The sequence below is a fragment of the Microcaecilia unicolor genome, chromosome 1 (genome assembly GCF_901765095.1).
Source record: "Microcaecilia unicolor chromosome 1, aMicUni1.1, whole genome shotgun sequence".
In the NCBI taxonomy this organism is placed as follows: Eukaryota; Metazoa; Chordata; class Amphibia; order Gymnophiona; family Siphonopidae; genus Microcaecilia; species Microcaecilia unicolor.
The window spans coordinates 721,062,802-721,086,317 of NC_044031.1; the positions used below are offsets into that span (position 1 = coordinate 721,062,802).

At 45.9% G+C, this 23,516-nt stretch overlaps 1 protein-coding gene across 1 annotated transcript in view; it reads right to left on the reverse strand.

Moving 5' to 3' along the window:
- Positions 1 to 23,516, reverse strand: part of ATP8B4 (ATPase phospholipid transporting 8B4 (putative)) — a 467,603-nt gene that overhangs the window by 61,795 nt on the left and 382,292 nt on the right. The window contains exons 16-18 of the mRNA XM_030189574.1: positions 22,675 to 22,863; positions 17,846 to 17,961; positions 6,160 to 6,324 (exon numbers count right to left, since the gene is read on the reverse strand). Of these exons, the coding sequence (XP_030045434.1) occupies positions 6,160 to 6,324; positions 17,846 to 17,961; positions 22,675 to 22,863 (470 nt within the window). The remainder of the gene's footprint in view (positions 1 to 6,159; positions 6,325 to 17,845; positions 17,962 to 22,674; positions 22,864 to 23,516) is intronic.

The following is a 23,516-nucleotide window of genomic DNA, read 5'->3' on the forward strand; positions in this document are numbered from 1 at the left end:
TATTTGATTGTAATCATAAAACAAATATCTCTAATTTTAATTTCCAGTTATCTTTAATTGGCGGGAAGTAAAGAAGATTTTAATTTACTGAAAAATGACAATAGCTTCCTGGTTCTTAGTGAGCTCTCTGATTTATCTTTTTCTTTTAAAACTGAAATGACTAGGGAGTAAATATTCAGCTGGCAGTGGTCAGCATTTTTTGGCCACTGCTGGCTTATGCCCCGATATTCAATGCTGGGCAATGTCTGGCCACTGGTATTGAATATCTGGCTATGTGCGAGTGACTACCATTTATCTAGTTATGTGTGATATTAGGCACTTAATCACATAAATTAAACAGGACAAAGACAGGACTATGTTTTATATAGTCCAATTTGGTGGGTTACTTTATGCGGTTAAGTGCTGAATATTGTCACTTAACCAAATAAGCGCCAACTCCATCCCTGGACCACCTACACAACTAGAAAAACCACAAGAGTGGAACGAACAAAAATGTCTCACGGAGAGTCCAAGCAAAGATGGACAGTGGGAGGAGAATCAGGCTCTTCAAAAACAGACCAAAGATGCTGAATGTGAATCATAAATTTAATAAAACATGACTCAGCACGGTACCATGTTTCAGGACTGAAAGTGTTTTCTTCGGGAGTGTACATGAGTATAAAAGAAAACATATGTGAAACATATACAAAAATAAAAAAATAAATAAAAGCATATACATTAAACTATTTAAATTTCTTAAAATGAAAATTAAAATAATTGTATCTAGAAACAATAAAAAACATATTACATAAACTATTGTAACAAAGGTGGACAAGCAAAAATAACATTGGTAAAATACATAATTATAAAAAGTTACAAAATTTTTAATGAAATGTGAGACAAGTGGTATTGTAAAAATTTAACTGCTAAGACAGGCAGGGGAATGACTGAAACTCGCTTCTGATTGGCCTGTCAGGGATTGAGCTGACATCTGAAGCAGCAGACGTCAGAAGCCAGATCTATTTAAACTTACCTTTCCCTACAGCCTTTGCTTTAGCGTTGATTCCTGTCAGCTGAGCCTGTTTCCCTCTCTCAGTCTGTGCTAGTAGCACTGTGTATTAGTTGGAGTTTGCTTACTCTTCTCGTTGCTTGTAGTTTCTGTGTGTGCTGGTTGTTCCCAGCGTGTGCTTGATTGCTTCACTACACTGCACCTGTGTCTGTTCTCTGCTTGGCTGGTGTTGTGTTGTCTGTGGTAAGCTGGTTCCTGTTTGTTTGTTTAGTTCCCCTTTCCTCAGTATTAACCCTTTTGTGCAGAGCTTGGTATTTGCCTCCTGTAAGTGCTGCCACTGTTAGGCAGCCTTTCTGTTGTAATCGGTCCTGTTTGTTTAACTTTCCCTTTCTTCAGTGTTTACTCTTTATGTGCAGAGCTTGGTATTGCCTTCTGTAAGCCCTGCCTCTGCTGAGCAGCCTTTTCTTTCAGCCTGCTTTTCCCTGTTCAGCCATTCCTGTGGAGATTCACTCATGTTGAATCCATGTCCCATTCTGTCCATGGCTTCCCCTTTTATCCCTGTGGGCTTTGCCTCTGCTACCTGTGTTTCTGTGTAGCCTTTGTTTGCATTCTCTTCCTCTGGTTGTAGTCTGTACCTGCCAGCTTTTTGTCTGTTGCCCTTCTCTTGTGTCACTAGTTAGCGCTGTGTGCATTGCATGAGTTCCAGTCCCTTTTGGGACCCCTCGTTGTTCTTTTTCCCTTCCCTAGTGTATCAGTTCCTGTGAGGCCGTGAGGCCCGTATGCTTGGACTCTATATGAGTGGGTTACAGTTCGGCCGTGAGGCCCGCCTGAGTGGTCTATCTCCCTTTTCTGCTGGTGCTAGTTGATTATCCCGAGTGTGCAGGGCTTTGTGGCTGTGGTATTGCATAGCGCCTGTTTGGTCTACCCTAGGTCTTGGCCAAGATCATTCCTTAGCCTCGGCCTAGGCACAAGGGCTTAAGAACAGTTTAACAGCTGTTACCTGCCAGCTGCAGCAAACCTTATCAGCAATCGCCATGAAAGCAGTCGCTTGATCCTGAGGACGGAAGGCTCAAGCACGCTCTGTATCTAGCAGGGCTTCTATGTACTGCATTGCTGAATGGGTTGGAGATGGAGGCTTTGGGTAGTTGAATACAAACCATAGCATCTCCAACACCCAGGTAGTTCTCTGCATTGATACTTGAGCACTCTCCCATGATGTGCTCTTGACCTGTCAATCAACCAAGTAGGGAAACACATGCACTCCCAGCCTGCGTAGCAGCATAGCAACACTGCAACTACTGCAAGACATTTGGTGCATACCCTGGGCATGGATGCAAGGCCAAACGGCAAGACATGGTACTGCAAGTGGTGCTTCCCTACTAGAAATCTAAGATACTTCTGGTGTCTGGAAAGTATCTGGATGTGAGTATATGCATCCTTCAAGTCCAGAGAGCATAGCCAATCATGGGGAGAAGGGTGTCCAGGGAAACCACCCTGAGCTTTTCCTTGACCAAACATCTGTTCACAGCCCTTAGGTCTAGGATTGGGAAAAATCCCCCTATTTTCTTGGTTACGAGGAGAACCTGGAATAAAATCTTTGCTCTTCCTGCCCTGGTGGGATGGGCTCAACTGCGTGGGCCTGGAGAAGAGCAGAGAGTTCCTCTGCAAGAGCCTACTTGTGCCGAGCGCTAAGATGCTTGTGGTGAACAATTTGGAGGTGTTAATTGCCAATTGAAAGGGTATCCCACTTGGACTATTTGAAGAATCCACAGGTCGGAGGTTATAAGGGGCCATCTGTCTTGGAAAAAAATTAGCCTCCCTTTTACTGGCAGGTTGTCTAGAATGGATACTTTGACAGCAGCTATGCTCTCCTGGAGCCAGTCAAAAGCTCACCCCCGCTTCTGTCTGCGGAGCAGTTTGTGACTTCTGTGGACATTGCTGGTGGTCCTGAAAGATGGGCAGTACATTTATGCCTTTGAGAGTAGTAGGAATTTCTTCAAGGCCCGCCAGGGAACCTCCTAGTAAAGGATGATGCAGAAGGAGGCCACCTGAAGAGGGACTGGATGTCTCCCCGGCAAGTTATGTCTGCTAGCCTCTCCTGAACCTCAGGTTCAAGATCAGAGACACGCAGCCATGTAAGTCTGCACATCCCCACTCAAAAGTATTATACACGCCCCTGGTCAAATATTTTCAGCACTCCTTCTGCAACTGATGAAGCTCAGCAGCCTGCTCTTGTGGGAGAGTGTCTGCACACTATGAACCAAGGACTGCAAGTAAATGCTTATATACAGCTGGTAGTCCTGGATATGGGAGACTAGCATCGAGGGATGATAAACCTTCCTCTGAATCTAAGGTCCAGGTCTCCCTGCCTGGGGGTGCCGAGGCATGAGACCTGGAACTCCTAGCTCTTTTGAGAGTGGATTCAACCACCATGGAGTAGTGTGTAACTGGGCCTTCTCGAATCTGGGAGCTTTCTGGATCCAATATATGGAATTCACCTTCTTTGGCATGACTTGCACATAAAGAGTGGTCTCCCAATTCTTCATCTGTACATCCTGGAGAATCTTATGCAGAGGAACTGTCGCAGCATCTCTGCGTGGAGAATCGAACTCCAGGACTTGAAATAACTCAGCCCTAGGTTAGCCATCCGTTTCCAAATTAAAGGGAATGGTATCTACCATTTCTTTCACAAAATGGGTAAAGGAGAAAGGCTCAGGTGGAGACTTTCTCTCATCAGGTGACGAAGGGCCTAGCTCGTCCTCAGTCTCCCATGACCGGTCTGTGTCAGACTCAGCAAAATAGTCCTAATGGGACTCCTGAGGCTTCACCTGTCTTGGCCGACTAGAAGATTGTCCAAGCCTTGGGACAAAGAGTCAAGGTGTGTGCTCACATCTCAACCTTGAGGGAGCTTCCTCTCCCGATGTCAAGTGTTGCTGTGCATAGAGAAGCACTGACACCAATGCTTCTCGAGGCACTGGGGCCAGAGACCGCCACACAGGCGATTCATGGGCCTCGAGGACGGAGTGGCTAAGTGCTGCGGCTGGCACAAGCATCCTCGATGCCTGAACACTTTGGAGCTGTAGCAAGCCTGCCCCAGCATGGCCCAGAACCGATCATCAAGGACAGGCATCGGTAAGGTTGGGGCAGATGTCGGTGTGGAGACAGCCTGCTGATTTGTCAGTACCGAATTGGAAGTGAGGTCTCAGCTGCATGGGGGTGGAGGCGATGGCACCAGTCTTACAGAGGATGAGGAGCAGTCCTCTTGGAGCCAACGCTTCTTGAGTTCCAGTGATGCCAATGACCTAGAGCTCCTGGCAACATGCATCGAAGGGGACCAATGTCGATGCTTCTTTGCCTTTGCCCAATGCTGGTCATGAGGACGACATTGAAGCAGATCGATCCCAGGGTTTGCTACCAGTGCCCAACTAGTGCACTCCCAGTGTCAGATGGTGCCCTGGCAGCCACTGAGGTTGATGCTTCTGATGCCGATGTCAATGGACCAGATTTAGAGGATCCAAAAAGCCTTCTGGTGGGCCTGATGTGCCTTCTGTGTTCTTTTCTGCATTTTTAAACAGAGAACAGAGTTAGATGGATTATGGTTAGACTTCAAGCACCCCATACACCAAAACTGCGTGGGTCTGTGCTAGATATCACCCAATTACATTGAGTGCATCTCTTGAAGCCACTGGGAGTCTTTTGGGGCATGTAAAAAAGAACAGTGGCTAAATCAAAAGGCTCAATGGTGAGGCCTAAAAGGGGCTTACCTAAAATTGAGCTTGGTGCTCCAGCCTAAGAGGGCCTTGGAGGCCATGGAAAAGAAAGAAAACTTATAAGAGCCAAAAACGATAGTGACATGCAAATGGGGGGCATTGTTGTTCCTTAATTAGGGGAGTGATGTGGTCATAGTTCTTGGAAAGGTACAGGTGCTTGGAACAAAGTGATAACTTGAGTTCCAGATAGAGGTAACTGCAGTTAGGGTGGTGGACTTTGGTCCTGGGGAACTGAGGAACTGAGTTCGATTCCCACTTCAGGCACAGGCAGCTCCTTGTGACTCTGGGCAAGTCATTTAACCCTCCATTGCCCCAGGTACAAATAAGTACCTGTATACAATATGTAAGCCGCATTGAGCCTGCCAAGAGTGGGAAAGCGCGGGGTACAAATCGCGGGGTACAAATGTAACAAAAAAATAAAAATAATTGAGGTGATGGATATGTGTCTGAAGGTCCTTAGTTTGAACAAAGAAGCAAACTGAGTGAATGATCTTTAGGGTAATAAAGGAGCTCCTGACCACAGAGGAAATTTGGCAGCCGAATGTCGAAAGATGATCAACCTGAAACCAAGTTCCCAAATTGATTCTTAAATGTCAACTGGAGTGCTTGTATTTAGTGTAGGGTTGAGAACAGTTAAAGGATGACGTCTAGAAAAGATAACTGCTTTGGATTTGTGGTCAAAAAGCCAATTGACCTCAGCATCCAGACAGTTGTTTAAGGCAGCCATAGTTTGTGAATCTAATGTAAATCAGTAGAGAGAGGCTGGATAACATCTTTATTTTAAAAGGCAGTGATGCCAAACATTTGAATTAGAGTGGCAAAGGGGCTGAAAACAGAATAAAGAGAGTTGGAGTAAGAATCAAAAACTGTGGCATGTCCAGTGACAGAAGATGAGATGCAGATAGTATGTCGTCAGTTAACCTGAAAATTGTGATTATTAAGTTAGGAGAAGAATCAGTCAAGTTTCTAGAGGGACAGACGAGATACTGTTTGGAAAGGCAATACAGTGTCTGACAAATTCATCAATACTTATATATTTCCTGGATTTACAACAGACGGGACACACACCGAAAAACAATTAAGAGGATAGTGTGACGCAACAGAGGAGTTTGAGTACCATCAAATTTGACAGTAGGACTCTAAATATTTTAGGACAACATGACTATGAATGTGGGTACTGGTTAGCCTATTACTTAGTGCTGTAACGTATAAACTAGGTATCCCTGTCTGCCTTGACAACTGGCCATTTCTAAATGCTTGCCCCAATTCCCACAAATACAGTCAAACTTTGAAAAAGGCAATCTTTACAATGATTGTCTTAGCTTATCAAGGAACTCTCCTGGATAATTTTGTTCTACGGTCAAAAGGCAAACTTTCTTTATATTATCTCAAAGGACATACCATCATATCACTTTCTATTTCTTCATATACTTCGGAAAGTTGCTCGCCCCTGCCTTCTAGGGCAGTACTTGCCTCATGAAGCATTTGTAACCATTGTTTGAAATAGTCTTCATCCAGGTCTTTGTATGCAAGGGCTAATGTCCGAAGACCCTCTCCAGCAAATTCCTAAAGAATCAACAACCATTGAGACCAACAAGCATTATTCACTGCACAGATATGAAGGCAGAAGTAATACTCCAATGCTCTCATTTCAGATTTTCATATTCCTTACCATATTTTTCTATAAACATAATAAAATTACTCATGCATATCACCATTTCTTACAAACTTGCTATCTTCCTTTGCTGGAGGATAAATATAGCACTCATGGAATACAGCACATACTCATAGCATATGTTAACAAGAACACTCATGCTATGATTGCACTGGATGAGTGACTCAAATACACATATTGGTGTGGTTGATTCGTTTTATTTGTTTTCTGCATAAACACATTAAATAGCATTTAAGTTTAGGGAAAGGAAGAACTGTTCTGCATAAACACAGCAAACAGCATTTAAGTTTAGGGAAAGGAAGAACTGTTATAAAAAGATGACGTCCAACTTGCCACCAACTTATTGGGTTCTTAGTATAGCGCAAACTAGTGTGGTTATCAGGAAATGCTAAAGGCAGGAAACTGGGGCATGCTTTCTCTTTTCTCAGCCCAACTAACAGTCAACAATTCAACTGTCTTTTCAAACAAAAAGATTTAAGGGGGGGACTGAATAAAGGACGAATGACAAGTATTTGTGTAATAAAGTTGAACAGATGTGAGCAGGTGCAGGTTGATGCATGTGGGAAAGAAGAACCCAAACTATAGTGGGAAAGAAGAACCCAAACTATAGCTACGTGATGCAGGGTTCCCCATTGGGAGTCACCGATCAGAAAAAGGATCTAGGTATCATCATTGATGATACGTTGAAACCCTCTCCTCAGTGTGTAATGGCGGTTAAGAAAGCAAATAGAATGTTAGGTATTATAAGGGAAGGAATGGAAAACAAAAATGAGGATGTTATGATACCTTTGTGTCGCTCCATGGTGCGACCGCACCTCGAGTGCTGTATGCAGTTCTGGTCGCCGCATCTCAACGGTGATATAGTGGAATTGGAGGGGATGCAGAGAGGGGCAACAGAAATGAAAGAGGGGATGGGACGACTTCCCTATGAGGAAAAGCTAAAGCAGCTAAGGCTCTTTAGCTTGGAGAAGGGACGGCTGAGGGGAGATATGACAGGAGGTATGACAGAGGTCTATAAAATAATGAGTGGAGTGGAAGGGGTAGACGTGACTCATTTGTTTACTCTATCCAAAAACACTAGGACTAGGGGGCATGCAATGAAGCTACAGGGTAGTAAATTTAAAACAAATCAGAGAAACTATGTCTTCACTCAACGTGTAGTTGGATTCTGGAATCCATTGTCAGAGGATGTTGTAAGGGTAGTTAGCTTAGCAGGGCTTAAAAAGGGTTTGGATAACTTCCTAAAAGAAAAGTCCATAAGCCATTATTAACAAGACCTTAGGGAAAATCCACTGCTTATTTCTAGGATAAGCACTAAAAAATGTTTTCTACTGTTCTGGGATCTTTCCAGGTACTTGTGACCTGGGTTGGCCACTGTTGGAAACAGAATACTGGGCTTGATGGACATTCGGTCTGTCCTAATATAGCAAATACTTATGTTATGTTCTTAAAATTGACAAGATCTAGGACGCTCCTAGAAACAGGGCACAGTGTAAGAGGTATGTATATCATTTTTCATAGCATGGAAGCACTAAGGCTACTCTATCTTCACTGAGGGGAAGGACAATTTGTAAACAGCCCGTGGACCTGTAAACATATTTTAAAAGGGACATTGAGTCTGAGGGAATGGGGAAGCTAATGTGGCCTTTCTCTCTCTTGATCTAGCCCAACCTTTCCTCGTCAATTTTTTGACATGGGTAAAGGCGCACATGCTGTGAGTGGCATAGGTACTATCATATGCAGAGGGGGACTTGGCACTTTTCAGTGGGGCCTTTTCATCAGGTAAAGTCCCTGTTTACTTTGAGAAAGTTTTGAAAATTGCTCTCCCTATGTTTATTTTTGCAAAAAGAATAAGAAATTGCAGTTGTAATTCAACATGCTAATTTTCATTAAAACAATCATAAATCAAAATCACTAAAGAACTAAGGGCTTCTTTTACAAAGCTGCTCTAACAATTCCTGCGCAGTAAATGAGAGGAAGCCCATTCAATTCTTATGGGCTTCCTCTCATTTACCGCACAGGAATTGCTAGTGTGGCTTTGCAGAAAAGGCCTTAAATAATTAAAAAGAACTTCAATGGACTACTTCAAAGAGCACAAAATACAATATGTCAAACAGAATGAATAAATGTACTCTGACTTTACATTCAGTAAGATGGCGGCATCAGTTGTGGCAAGGCACCTCCCTCTGGGGAATGGTGGTATTATCGTAGCCACCTGGACTTCTCCAAATCTCAGGTACTTCACACTGCCCTGTGGAATTGCTCCAAACACTGGAGACAGGGGCTTTCAACAGTTGCATATTTTCCAAAAACTGTGACTTTCTTTGACCTCTGAATCTTTATGCACATTTCTCCTCATTAAGTGGGAAAAATCTCCTTCTCTGAGCTGAAGCCCTGAACTGTCTCCCATGAGAGTAAACCTCCTCTGCTGTACATGCTAGTCTGTTCCTCATGGAGAATTCTCTCTTGCTTGGAGCTGCTGTTCTTAATGAGCTTACCTGGCTCTAAATTCCACCTCTGCCCACCACCTTACTCTACCTAGGCTGCCCCATGGCCTCATGGGCAATGTAGTCCCTCCTGGTGGCCATATTTATTTATGGGGCCTTTTACAAAACTACACTAGTGTTTTTAGCTTGCGGTAAAAATCAGCTGGTAGTAAACGCTGAGATGACCGTATGTCTCAGCATTTACTGTCAGCTGATTTTTACCACAAGCTAAAAATGCTAGCGCGGCTTTGTAAAAGACCCCCTCAGAGACCCCTACCACATTTCTTTATTCTTAAGGAGGAACTCTGTTAGGGTGGAGCTTTTCCAATAGCTTTCCTATTTTACAAGCTAAGCCCTGGGTACTCACTACACATTTCACATACATAGCAAAAATAATCAATAAAGGGAACCCTTAAAGCATTTCAGCAACTAGAAATTTTAAATGCTTATGATTCCAATCTTGTTTTCATACCAACTATGTTGACTTCTGGAAGGGATTAAAAGAAGGCCAAGAAATGTATTATGCACAGACAAAAACATTAGTCATGTTTGTAAGCAATCTCAGTAAACCATCAGACTGTATATATAATGTCAGTAAGAATTCCTGAGGCAGAGATTCAGAGTGGTAGTACTCTCTTTTAAAAGGAGCACAGACAATGAATGCAAGTGAGAAAAAGGAGCATATCATCCTGGCAGTCTTCATTAAAAGTCAGATAAGGATGTAACCATATCAAAACATAGTAACATAACATAGTAGATGACGGCAGAAAAAGACCTGCACGGTCCATCCAGTCTGCCCAACAAGATAAACTCACATGTGCTACTTTTTGTGTATACCTTACCTTGATTTGTACCTGTCCTTTTCAGGGCACAGACCGTATAAGTCTGCCCAGCACTATCCCCGCCTCCCAACCACCAGCCCCGCCTCCCACCACCGGCTCTGGCACAGACCGTATAAGTCTGCCCAGCACCATCTCCACCTCCCGCCACCGGCTCTGCCACTCAATCTCGGCTAAGCTCCTTAGGATCCATTCCTTCTGAACAGGATTCCTTTATGTTTATCCCACACATGTTTGAATTCCGTTACCATTTTCATTTCCACCACCTCTCGCGGGAGGGCATTCTAAACATCCACTACTCTCTTCGTGAAAAAATACTTCCTGACATTTTTCTTGAGTCTGCCCCCCTTCAATCTCATTTCATGTCCTCTTGTTCTACCGCCTTCCCATCTCCGGAAAAGATTTTTTTTGCGGATTAATACCTTTCAAGTATTTGAACGTCTGTATCATATCACCCTGTTCCTCCTTTCCTCCAGGGTATACATGTTCAGGTCAGCAAGTCTCTGCTCATACGTCTTGGAATGCAATTCCCATACCATTCTCGTAGCTTTTCTTTGCACCGCTTCCATTTTTTTAACATCCTTCGCAAGGTACAGCCTCCAAAACTGAACACAATACTCCAGGTGGGGCTTCACCAACGACTTGTACAGGGGCATCAACACTTCCTTTCTTCTGCTGATCACACCTCTCTCTATAAAGCCTAGCAACCTTCTCGCTACGGCCACCGCCTTGTCACACTGTTTCGTCGCCTTCAGATCCTCGGATACTATCACCCCAAGATCCCTCTCCCCCTCAGTACCTATCAGACTCTCCCCGCCTAACACATACATCTCCCGTGGATTTTTACTCCCTAAGTACATCACTTTGCATTTCTTCGCTTTGAATTTTAATTGTCAAACCTTAGACCATTCTTCTAGCTTCCGTAGGTCCTTTTTCATGTTTTCCACTCCCTCCGGGGTGTCCACTCTGTTACAAATCTTAGTATCATCCGCAAATAGGCAAACTTTACCTTGTAACCCTTCAGCAATGTCACTCACAGAATCGGCCCTAGCACCGATCCTTGAGGCACTCCACTACTCACCTTTCCCTCCTTCGAGCGAATTCCATTCACCACTACCCTCTGGTGTCTGTCCATCAACCAGTTCCTAATCCAGTTCACCACTTCGGGTCCTATCTTCAGCCCATCCAGTTTATTTAAGAGCCTCCTGTGCGGAACCGTGTCAAAAGCTTTGCTGAAATCTAAGTAGATTACGTCCATAGCTCGTCCCTGATTCAATTCTCCTGTCACCCAATCAAAGAACTCAATGAGATTCGTTTGGCAAGATTTCCCTTTGGTAAAACCATGTTGTCTCGGATCTTGCAAGTTAATGGCTTCCAGGAAATTCACTATCCTTTTCTTCGGCATCGCTTCCATTACTTTTCCAATAACCGAAGTGAGGCTTACCGGCCTGTAGTTTCCAGCTTCTTCCCTATCATCACTTTTGTGAAGAGGGACCACATCCGCCGTTCTCCAATCCCTCAGAACCTCTCCCGTCTGCAAGGACACCTAGGTGCCTATAGGGCTCATTTTCAAAGCACTTGCATAGTAACGTAACGTGGAGGGGCATAATCGAATGGGGGCACCCATCTATAAGGGTGCCCATATCTAGGGACGGCCCCGTAAAGAAGCGTACCCGACCATATTATCGAAACAAGATGGGCGGCCATCTTTCGTTTCAATAATACGGTCGGGGATGGCCAAATCTCAACATTTGGGCCGCCCTTAGAGATGGCCGACATTGGTTTTCGCCGATAATGGAAACTAATGGCGGCCATCTCAAAACCGGCCATTTGGTTGTGGGAGGAGCCAGCATTTGTAGTGCACTGGTCCCCCTCGCATGCCAGGACACCAACCGGGCACTGTAGTGGACTTCACAAATTGATCCCAGGTGCATAGCTCCCTTACCTTGTGTGCTGAGCCCCCCAAACCCCACTCCCCACAACTGTACAACACTACTGTAGCCCTTAGGGTAACGGGGGGGCACCTAGATGTGGGTACAGTGGATTTCGGGTGGGTTTTGGAGGACTCCCATTTACCACCACAAGTGTAATAGGTAGGGGGGGATGGGCCTGGATCCGCCTGCCTGAAGTGTACTGCAGTACCCACTAAAAACTGCTCCAGGGACCTGCATAGTGCTGTGATGGAGCTGGGTATGACATTTGAGGCTGGCATAGAGGCTTGGCAAAAAATGTTTTTTAATTTTTTTTTGGGTGGGAGGGGGTTGATGACCACTGGGGGAGTAAGGGGAGGTGATCCCTGATTCCTTCCGGTGGTCATCTGGTCAGTTCGGGCACCTTTTGAAGGCTTGGTCGTGAACAAAAAGGGAGCAAGTAAAGTCGGCCAAATGTTCGTCAGAGCCGCCCTTCTTTTTTCCATTATCGGCCAAGGACGGCCATCTCTTAACCACGCCCCCATCCCACCTTCTGTATACTGCCAACATGCCCCCTTGAACTTTGGCCGTCCCTGCGACAGAAAGCAATTGAAGCCAGCCAAAATCGGCTTTCGATTATACCGATTGATTATGATTTGAATTAAGAGGTATAAGTGTAAATTTGTATATTTCCTATTTCTATATATTTTCTTGATTTATCCTTACCTTTTTCGGGGCATAGACCGTAGAAGTCTGCCCAGTACTTGCCCCACCTCCCAACCACTGCTCCCACCTCCCAACTTAGACTTTCAAAGTCTAAGTGCTTTGAAAATACGCCTCTATATTACACCAGGGGCGTATCTGCTATGGGGCCACAGGGGCCTGGCCCCCGCAGATTTGCCCCTGGACCCCCTTACCAATGACACTCTCAACCCCTCTCCTCCTTCCGTCACTCTGCCGTCATGCCTCACTTCCCTTTGCTGGCGGGGGACCCCCAACCCCCGCCAGCCGAAGTCTCCGTCCTTCCTTCCTTCCTTTGTTTGAGATTGGTGGTTTCTGACGTCCTGCACGCACGCACGTACAACGTGCAGCGTGCAGGACGTCAGAAACCACCAAACCCAAACGAAGGAAGGACGGAGACTTCAGCTGGCAGGGGTTGGGGGTCCCCCGCCAGCAAAGGGAAGTGAGGCATGACGGCAGAGTGACGGAAGGAAGGACGGAGACTTCGGCTAGCGGGCCAGCCCCCGCCAGCAAAGGGAGGTGAGGCGCGACGGCGGGAGGAGGGGGGGTTTAAAGTAGTCGGGCGGGGGGGGGAGTGGTGGCGTCGTCTTCGTCTTCAGCGGGGGGGGGGGGGGGGGGGGGGGCTAAAATGTGCCCCCTCTCCTCGGCTTTGGCCCCCCCTACCGTTGAAGTTCAGATACGCCCCTGTAATTACACTAGTCTATAAAGAGGCGACAGGTGCACCAAGATGTTTTTATAAAACAGCTTCCCCAATAGCTTTCACCTGCCTCAAGGCAGGTGCAAGTTCATGTCTGATGTGCTGGTATGAACTGGCACATATATGCGTATTTTATAAAACATTGACTCCGCCCCTGTTCTGCCCATTCTCTGTTCCTAGGAATGTCTACGCATATATCACAGAAAAGTAGGTGCTATGTTTTCTAAGTGTCTTCTTTAGTGTCCCTGAGCAATTTTTCTGCTTCAGCACATAAACACTTTTGTACATGCTCAAGTCATTGATAAAATTGCCCCCGAAAGGGGTAATTGTATAACTGTCTGAACTAGTATAATTTTACATGTGTAGTTCTCACTCTTTAGACTTAGCAAGATTTTCAAATAATTCTCAAAGTTATCCCAGGAAAAGTGTCATCTTAATTTACACCTACTGATTCATGTGGATGCTCACAGTCCCCAGAAACTCCTCCCTGCACAGTGGACTAGAAATACATGCAAAATGCCTCTACATGTATCCTTCTGCCAGGGCTGGCTCAAGGGATAGTGGCGCCCTGAGCCATCTTGCTTTGGCGGCACCCCCCTCTCCATCGCAACGCTTACGGCACCTCTTCCCCCTCATAGGTTTGGCATCTCTCTCTCCTCCTCTCCCCTCGGGTCCAGTCTCTCTTTCCTCCCTCTGTCCCCCTCCCCACAGGTCTGGCACTGCTCCCTCACCTTTCTCACTCCCCCACGGCCTGTAAAGGTTACATCAGTCACCCAGAACAGCAAGCATGACAGGCTGCCTTTGGCCAGCCCCTGGGTCTTCTCTCTACCATGTCCTGCCCAAAGGAAATTGCATCAGAGGAGCAGGACACAGCAAAGGGAAGACCCAGGGGGTGAGGGAGTAGTGCCGGATCCTAGGGGAATGAGGGAAGGGAAGGGAAGAAGAGAAACCAGACCCCCGGGGGGGGGGGGGGGTTAAAAAGGCTTAATCTGTAGACCAACTGAGATCAGAGGCTGGATATTTTGGTGCCTTTAATCATTGGCGCCCTAGGCCAGAGCTTCACCTGGTCCAGTGATTAAACACATAGAGTGGGCAATTTTATACAAGCCTGCTTCCATCAATAGTGCACTACCTGATCTGCAGAAATAGCTTCAAACATTTCCCTCCAAAAGCCCTGCGAAGAACCTTCTATTCCTTTCAAAACAGGGTGTAAAACAGCCAAAATTTGTACCCTCACCGACCAGGAAAGGGATCTAGGAGTCGTCATTGATGATACGTTGAAACCCTCTGCTCAGTGTGTGGTGGCGGCTAAGAAAGCAAATAGAATGTTAGGTATTAGTAGGAAAGGAATGGATAACAAAATGAGGATGTTATAATGCCTTTTTATCGCTCCATGGTGTGACCGCACCTTCAATTCTGGTTACCGCATCTTAAAAAAGATATAGTGGAAATGGAAATGGAAAGGGTGATGAAAATGATAAAGGGGATGGGATGACTTCCCTAAGAGGAAAGGCTAAAGTGGCTTGGAGAAAAGATGGCAGAGGGGAGCTATGAGAGAGTTCTATAAAATAATGAGTCTGTCAGGTTCTCAGGTTCAGAGCCCGCGGGGCCGGGCTCTGGAGCAAACGTGAGCTCTTGGGCTGCTGCCGAGGAGCGACAGCAGCAGGCAAAACCCACCAACCAACACTGGGTAAGCACACCGGCAGGGACTGCAGGCACTGCCCAGCGAACCGGAACACCTGGACTGGAATCCCCCGGACTGGAGGACACAGGACTGGAACACTGGACTGCAATCCCTCGGACTGGAACACACACCGGACCGGAACACACTGGACTGGAGCACACCAGACTGGAGCACACCAGACTGGAACACACACCGGACCGGAACACACTGGACTGGTCCCCCGGACTGGAGGACACAGGACTGGAACACGGGACTGGAGCACACTGGACTGGTCCACACAGCTTCACCTGCACTTAGCTACTAAGCCCCCCAGAAGTTGAGCTCCTGGGTTCGAGTAGCCGACAGGACTTACTGGATACCGCATGACATAGGGACCAGGACTGGAAACAGAAGTGCTCCTAAACCTAAACTGATCTACTTGCTCCCAAGCCCTAAACCAGCAGGAGTGTTCCTAACAGTAAACTGACAAAAGGACTTCCTAAGCCCTATACTAAACAGGAGCTCCTAAGCCCTAAACTAACAGAGCAGGGAACTAAACACAAAGCTAACACAGGTGCTACTAAGCACCAAGCTACAAGCAGAGCTTTACACTAATAAGCTAAACACAGAACTAACCAGCTACCTAAGCACTGCTCTAGCAAGCTAGATACAACTAACAAGGTGCTTCCTAAGCACTACTCTGGCAAGCAACCAGAAGAGCTCCTAGCACTAAAAGGGGAAGACAGGGGAGCCACAAGGAAAAAGCAGTGAAGCTAACACATAAGCCAAAAGTGCTTCTAAAGCACCAAACACCAACAGCAAAGACTGCAATGCTCCCAATAGCACAAACACCAGAAGTACTTCTAACAGCAAACTCTGCAGTGTTCCTAACAACACCAAACCCTGAAGTACTTCTATCAGCAACAGAGCTTCCAAAGCCCTACACACAGCAATGCTTCCAAAACCAAGAGGGAAAAGCAGGGGAACCATAAGGGAAAAGCAGGAAAGCTAAACACACAGTCACCAGTGCACACTGCACTAACACTAACCTGGACCTTAGCAAAAGCAAGCAGGGAAACTAGACACAACGTCAGAAGTGCACACTGCACCACCCTACCTAAAGCAAACACCACTGTTGCAAAGGCCCTGAAGGAAACAAGACCACTTCCTTATCAAGGCCCTCCCTGATGATGTCACACTCCCTAGACCTAGGCAAAAGCACACTGACCCAGAGAGGCCCAACCCACACCAATGCAAAACCGTGAAACACTTGAAGCCAGTACACCCAAAGAGAATTAGAGCAACTCAGACTACCCACACAGGTGCAGTATAGTGAAACAATTAGAGCCCTGCTGCTGGAAGCTGCCAGCACAGAGAGACAGAGCCAGCTCAGAAAGGACAGAAAAAGAAACAGAAACCAGCTAAGAAGCTGACTCCCAGGAAAGAGGTAAGTTTGAGAGGGGTTCAGACCCCAATCATAACAGAGTGGAGTGGAATGGGTAGACGTGAATCGCTTGTTTACTCTTTCCAAAAATACTAGGACTAAAGGCATGCAATGAAGCTACAAAGTAGTAAATTTAAAACGAATCAGAGAAAATGTTTCTTCACTCAACATGTAATTAAACTCTGGAATTCATTGCCAGAGAATGTAGTAAAAGCAGTTAGCTTAGTGGGGTTTAAAAAAGGTTTGGATGTCTTCCTAAAGGAAAAGTCCATAGACCATTATTAAAATGGGTTTGGGGAAAATCCACTGCTTATTTCTAGGATACTACAAAACTTAGTATAGTAGAGTTTTATTCAACAGGATTGCTGTGTTAATTATGACTCGTTCGTGATTATATCTATTAACAGGGGAAGTCTCATATAATCACCAGGGAATTATATCAACCATTTATCTTGGTATACCCTTTTGGTGATGGATGTAATCATCGACTGACCCCCTCCTGCCTTGATTCTGCTCCTTAAACAGCTTCCATTTCACCTACATAAGCTCATACAAGATAAAGAAGGAAGGTTTGTCATTCTCCTAGGGGAACTTTGGGGCCAACTCCTACTTTTTTGTAACATCTACGGACCGAATGCTTACTTCCATAAGTTTTTTTCGGAAATAGTAGCAAAAGTGACACCCTACTCAAATTATCAGATAATTCTGGGTGGGGACTACAACACACTAGCAGATCCACTGATGGATTGTCAACCCCCTAAATCAAGCACGGGGAACATAGAGTCACGGGGAGTCAATTTTCTGGTGTCCGGGTTGGGAGTGATCGATGTATGGAGGATTTTTCACCCTCATGATAGGGAGTTCACATTCTACTCACATCCCCGCAATACATACACAAGGCTGGACTACTTATTGCTGTCCCAGCATTTATTTTCGTGCGCTACAGCAACTAATATCCTGGAGGTAGCTTTCTCAGATCACTCTGCAGTGACAGTTCATATTTCTTTCACTGAGGATACTAAAGGCCGGCAATCTTCTAATGAATATTGCCGGTTAGCGCTTCGCGGATAACCAGTTATATCGCATGATATAACCGGCTATCTGCTAATATTCAATGCATCGCCTGCTAAGTTTGGTGGCCAAATCAGGCCACTGAAACAGCAGGCCTATCTTTGGCCGGTTTCAACTTAACTGGCCAACGCTGAATATTGACTTGGCTGGTTACGTTGAAATCAACCAAAAATAAACTGGATGTTTAATGTTGGTCACCCTTTCCTCAGATTCTACTTTTCGTAGGAATTTGTGTACCTCCACCCTTGTGGTGGTTTGGCTTGCTGGTCACCAGAAATGGCCCATCAATGAATGTGCTCAGCGCTGACCGTTGGAGAAAGCCCAGCTACCTTCCATAGTCTGGATATCAGCCCCTTTGCAAATAAATCCACTAAACTAGATCTCTTCCTCTGGTCTCCAAAGCCTTCTCGGAACAGAGTTTTCTGAAACAGAAGTACCTTTATGTCTCAGAAACAGAAATGCAAGAGGACTGCTCCAGGGGTTAATACCTGGAAAATCAAAGACATTCACTTGGCTGGGTTTAGCTCCTCAGTGAGACCAGAGGAAGGCTGGAGAACTTACGCTGAGATGGTCTGACGTGACGCTCATTAGGTCCTCATTGACGTGATGGAGCCTCTCAAGTAAAATAGTGTCTGCTCCTTTTGAGTAGAGCTTTATCTGCCCATCTGGATTTCGGACTGGCACAGAAAGAAATATAAATAATGACTTTTAAGTGCTATTTTTCTTTAAATGTGTGGCTAGAGCAGAAAGAATAAGAACAGTTCTGAGGAAAGCCAAGTACAGACAAGGGGATGATCAGAAGCAAACGCCGGCGCTAGAGGCTGTTAGCGCCAGCATTTGCTAAAGCCCCATGATCAGAGCCCTCGAGAGCATGAAACAACGCGCTCAAGGGCTCTGAACGCAACTAGCATGCAAATGCATGCTAAACAGGGCTAAACATATTCATCCCCAATGATCAGTGGCCAGCGCGCCAAAGATTGGGTCGCTGGCCGCGACAAACCCTATGCCAGCTCCAAGCTGGCGTTAGGGTTTGCAGATCACTGGGGAGGAATGGTGAGCCCTGTCCAGCATGCATTTGCATGCTGGCAGGCCCCCATTCCCCCCAACAGCAAACCTGCCAGCGACAGGGGGCTGAAGGTCCAGCGGACCTCTGGTCCTCCCGATGATCCCCCCCCCCCCAGGTTCAGGGAGGGCTGGAGATCCGGTGGGTCTCCAGCCCCCCCTAATTCCCCCAGCAAAAGGTCCTTGGTGGCCTAGTGGCGACCAACCAACCCCCCTCCCCCCCAGCGACAGGGGGGCTGGAGGTCTGCTGGACCTCTGGTCCCTCCCCCCCCGATGATCCCCCCCAGGTTCAGGGAGGGCTGGAGATCCAGTGGGTCTCCAACCCCCCTAGTCCCCCAGCAAGGGGTCCACCATTCCCCCCTACCCCCCTACCTTGTGTGTTGAAGGAGGGAAGGTAATCTGACACCCTCCTCTTCCTGCGACGCTGCAAAATGGCGGCACCCTGCCCAGTGTATCCTGGGATGCGCTGGTCGGGGCTATACACCATATAAGAGAAGCCCCGCCCAGTGCATCCCAGGATACACTGGGCAGGGCTGGGCGCCACCATTTTGCGGCATCACAGGAAGAGGAGGGAGGCAGGCTACCCTCCCTCCTCCAACACACAAGGTAGGGGGATAGGGGGGACTTGTGGACCCCTTGCTGGGGGACTAGGGGGGGCTGGAGATACACCAGATCTCCAGCCCTCCCTGAACCTGGGGGGGGGGGATCGTCAGAGGGGGGGGGGGTTGGTTGGTCGCCACTAGGCCACCATGGACCTTTTGCTGGGGGAGTTAGGAGGGGCTGGAGACCCACCGGATCTCCAGCCCTCCCTGAACCTGGGGTGGGGGGGACCAGAGGTCCACTGGACCTTCAGCCCCCGTTGCTCAGGGCAGGGGTAGTTGGGGCCTGGTGGTCCCATGGATCTCCAGCCCCTGTGTTTGACAGGTTTGGGCTTTTGACAGCCCAGATCTGTCAAACGAGTGCGGGAGGATTGTGCTGAGTGCATGCTCAGGCACAATTCTCCCGCACTTCTACCCCATGATCAGAGATAATTGCGTGCTTAAATTTGCATGCAATTATCTCTGATCATCAGTGCAGTAAAGCACCGCGCTGTTCCAGCACTATTTTAGAGCGCTGTTTGGAACAGCGCAGGGCTTTTGATCATCTGCTTGAGAGTATGTTAGAGGAAAGGTACACTCATGCATATTAATGTGATTGTGTTTCAGTATTTGCTTCTCTCCTCAGTGGTTGTAACAATTACATGTCTTTCACTGACATTAGATTTGTGAAACAGATTCTAAAATGCTTATTCCTGTTTTTTAGAACCAGATATCTTGCATGCAAAGTAGTTTTACATTGTACAGTAATGACTCAGCTGACAATTAAACATCTAATAAATCAGATTTAAAAGCACACAGCCTTGCATCAGAGAAATCCCCTCCATCCTTTTCTGTATCTATGCGATTAATCTTTTCCACTTGCACTGTCTTAGTTCTTCCTACAGGAAGGTTGTATGTACAAAGCATTGCAGGGCTGAGGACACATGATTATGTCTGCAGATTATCAGTTCATTCTCTCTCAAGAGCTGTAGCAGAAAAGTGAGTTAGGTGAAGAAGAGCATATCTGGTTTTAAAAAAAGGTTTGGACAAGTTCCTGGAGGAAAAGTCCATTGTCTGTTAATGAGATGGACATGGGGGAAGCCACTGCTTGCCCAGGGATTGGTAGCATGGAATGTTATTATTATTTGGGTTTCTACCAGGTACTGGTGATCTGGATTGGCCACTGTTAGAAACAGGCTACTGGGCTAGATGGTCCATTGGTCTGACCCAGTATGGCTATCCTTATGTTCTTATTTTGCCCAGTATGTATGAGAAACAGTGCTCTTCGATCACTCTGGGGGTCAACCTTTGTTAGGTTGAGTAGTTTGCAGGTATGTACCCACAGATCTGCAAGCTCAATTTCAGAACAAAAGAAGTGTCACTCTGAAAATTCCACCAGCAAGGTCCATGGCTACAATTTTGTATCTGCTACTTGGAGGGGAACAGGGAGGGATGTGGGAAACAGTTTATAATACGCCTAGCACCTAGTGATAGTGAGAAATATACGTTTTTAATAAAATAAAATAAAGAAAAATAAGTACACACAGGTATCTGAAAAGCAAATTTGTCTGTGTACTTTTGCTTCTGTGAAAGCCTTTTTTCCCCCCTATAACTACATATAAGCATACTGTGAAACAGTGCAAACATTTTAACCTGCACTGAGAATGTGCAATTTTCACGAGCCTACATTTCTCAGAGAGAAAACTCTTGAAAATGGCCTTTATGGAGGATATTTTAAAGTCCTGTTGACACCTGTGTGGTCACGTACACTTGTAAATAGCCTCTCATAAATATTGACCAGCATAAATGTATGTGTGATGTCTCAATGGTGTGTACTTTACCAGTAGGCGTGTACAAGTGCAGAGTTTGGGCTGAGCATGGGCAGAGTTTGCAAGTATGCACGCAGATTATAAACTGCCGTAGTCTATGCACGTACTCGCACAATCCAGATATAGCAAGTCTAAGTGTCTGTGTCTGCGAGATATGCATGATTTCTGCTGCTTACCCTAGTATTTTATAAAGACATTTAGGGGCCCTTTTACTAAGGGGCGTAGGTGCCTATGCGCATCCTACGCGCATTAATTTGGAACTACCACGTGCCCCGGGCAGTAATTCCAGTTTCTACACGCGTCCAATACGCGTGCAGAAAATACTTTTTTATTTTCTACCGCACGGCGCTAACTGGGCGGTAATCGGCAGTGCACGCTGATTCAGATTACCACCTGGTTAATGTGTGAGACCTTACCGCTAAGCCAATGGATGGCGGTAAGGTCTCAGGCCCAAAATGGACAAGTCCCAATTTTTATTTTGCTGCACGTCCATTTTCAGCCCCCCAAAAAAAGATCTTTTTTGCAGGCGTGCTGACAAAATGGATCTGCAAGCATCCAAAACACGCTCCTACACTGACGCAGGCCATTGCTTGGCGCATCTTAGTAATAGGGCCCCTTAGATGGCTTTGTGTCATTATAAAATAGGGCTAGATTCAATAAATAATTCAATAAATAGGCGTTGGGATGATCCGCGCTAAGCTGGTATTCTGTAAAGGGTGCTCTGTGCAGAGCGTCCCTTATAAAATACTAGCGTAGCGCACATCCCACGTCTAACTTTGGGCATGAGCATTTACATCTGCCAGGTGTGCAAATGCAGGCATTCTATAACATCGCACCTAATTTCTGGGAACACCCCTAACCCATCCATGCCCCTCCCATGGCCACACCCCTTTGGATCTGAATGCTATGAAATTTAGCCACACGTTAGTAACTCCTAATTATTGCCAATTAAGTGCTTATTAGCTCCAATAATTGATTGTTAGCCCTTAGCTGACTAATTAGTTTACACATGGATCTAGGATCCACGCCCAAATTTGGAAACCTATACAGAATCTGGGGGATAGTGTCTATATTGGTGCCTACCTGCCCTCTTAAACCAGGTACCTTGTTATAAAATCATCCTCTATTGTTACAATTCTATAATTTGTGTAATTAAACTCTGGAATTCATTGCCAGAGAATGTGGTAAAAGCAGTTAGCTGAGCAGGGTTTAAAAAAGGTTTGGATAATTTCTTAAAAGAAAAGTCCATAAGCCATATGGACTTAGGAAAATCTGCTGTTTATTTCTAGGATAAGCAGCATACATCTGTTTTACTATTCTGGGATCTTGAAAGGTACTTGTGTCCTGGATTGGCCACTGTTGGAATCAGGATATTGGACTTGATGGACCTTCAGTCCGTCTCAGTATGGCAGTGCTTATGTTCTAGATACATGTTTGTGATCAGAGTGAGCTTAACTGAGCCTCACCACAACATAAATCTCAGTTGACCTTGGTGCTTTACATAAACCTGCAGACTAAATAATCCAAATAAATTTGAGTTATTTAGGCATTCCTTAAGGTCCAATAAACCTGACTGGATTGGGCCCTGAGAAAATACCCTGTTAGCAGAGGAAACTCTCTCTCCACTGATTGGTAAACCTGCTAAAGGAAATACAACAATGAAGCTTTCTTTGACAGACACGCTATCCAACATCGATAGTAAAACCAGAATTCCTGCAATATAAATTTCACTTCAGCTCAGCTGTACATTAGGGTCATTTGTACTGACCTACCACAATCATCATTCACTCAGTACAGCTCACAATAGGAAAAAGATATACAAGAACTAGGGAGTAAAACAGATCAAGGGCAGGACTCTGCAGACGTTGAGGCCTTGTGAACCAATATGAGGCTGTAATTTCAGAAAGCGGGGTCTCAGTACCTATGACAGACATTCTTTTCCTCACGTTGTTAAAATCCAATATGGCCAACAGCTGGTAGGTCACAGTTCTGCCCATTTCTTCCACAGTGATGGTCTCAGGTGTTCGGGACTTAAAAACAAACCCAAAATTTCTGGCAGCAGTCACTAAAGCTCCTTCATCTGGTGACTGCACTTGGTAAACTAATTCCCCTAGGAGCAAGAAAGAAAAAAAAATTACCATGAAAATTACAGTTCTAGAGCACAAGCGAATTTGCCACAGTGAAACAGGATCTGGTTCTGTAAGCTGAACATTCTCAGATACACTACCAAGTGTCACAGTATTGCCCGCATTAATAGCTCATGTCTGTTCTTAAATCCATGAAGTTCAGAATCAATAAAAATAAATGATTACCAGTTGCAGCATAAGATAATTCAGGAAATAGCTGGAAATACTGCAGAACTTATATCTCATAACTTACAGTATTTTTGGCTCTGAACTAGAGAGTTGCACGGGGACAGAAATCCAACCCGTCCCCACCCATCCCCGCTGGAATCTAACCCATCCCCACCCATCCCCGCGGGGAATCTAACTCGTCCCCGCCCGTCCCCCACAAGAATTTAATGGTACACTAAAAAAAAATATTCCTGTCTGCTTTCTGGGTTCGAGCTGAAGCACTGCAGGCAATGAAGGAACAGAAATTGGAAGTTGGAACACTCTGGTGCGCACATGTAAGACTTCTCTGATTCACTGGCACTGTCTGCTAAGAGATCGCAAAATGCACACGCCAGTAGGTCAGGTGACTTCTGATGTTTGTGCCTATGTCAGAGCTGAAGTCTGCGCATCAGCCCAGGAGCAGAGAGGA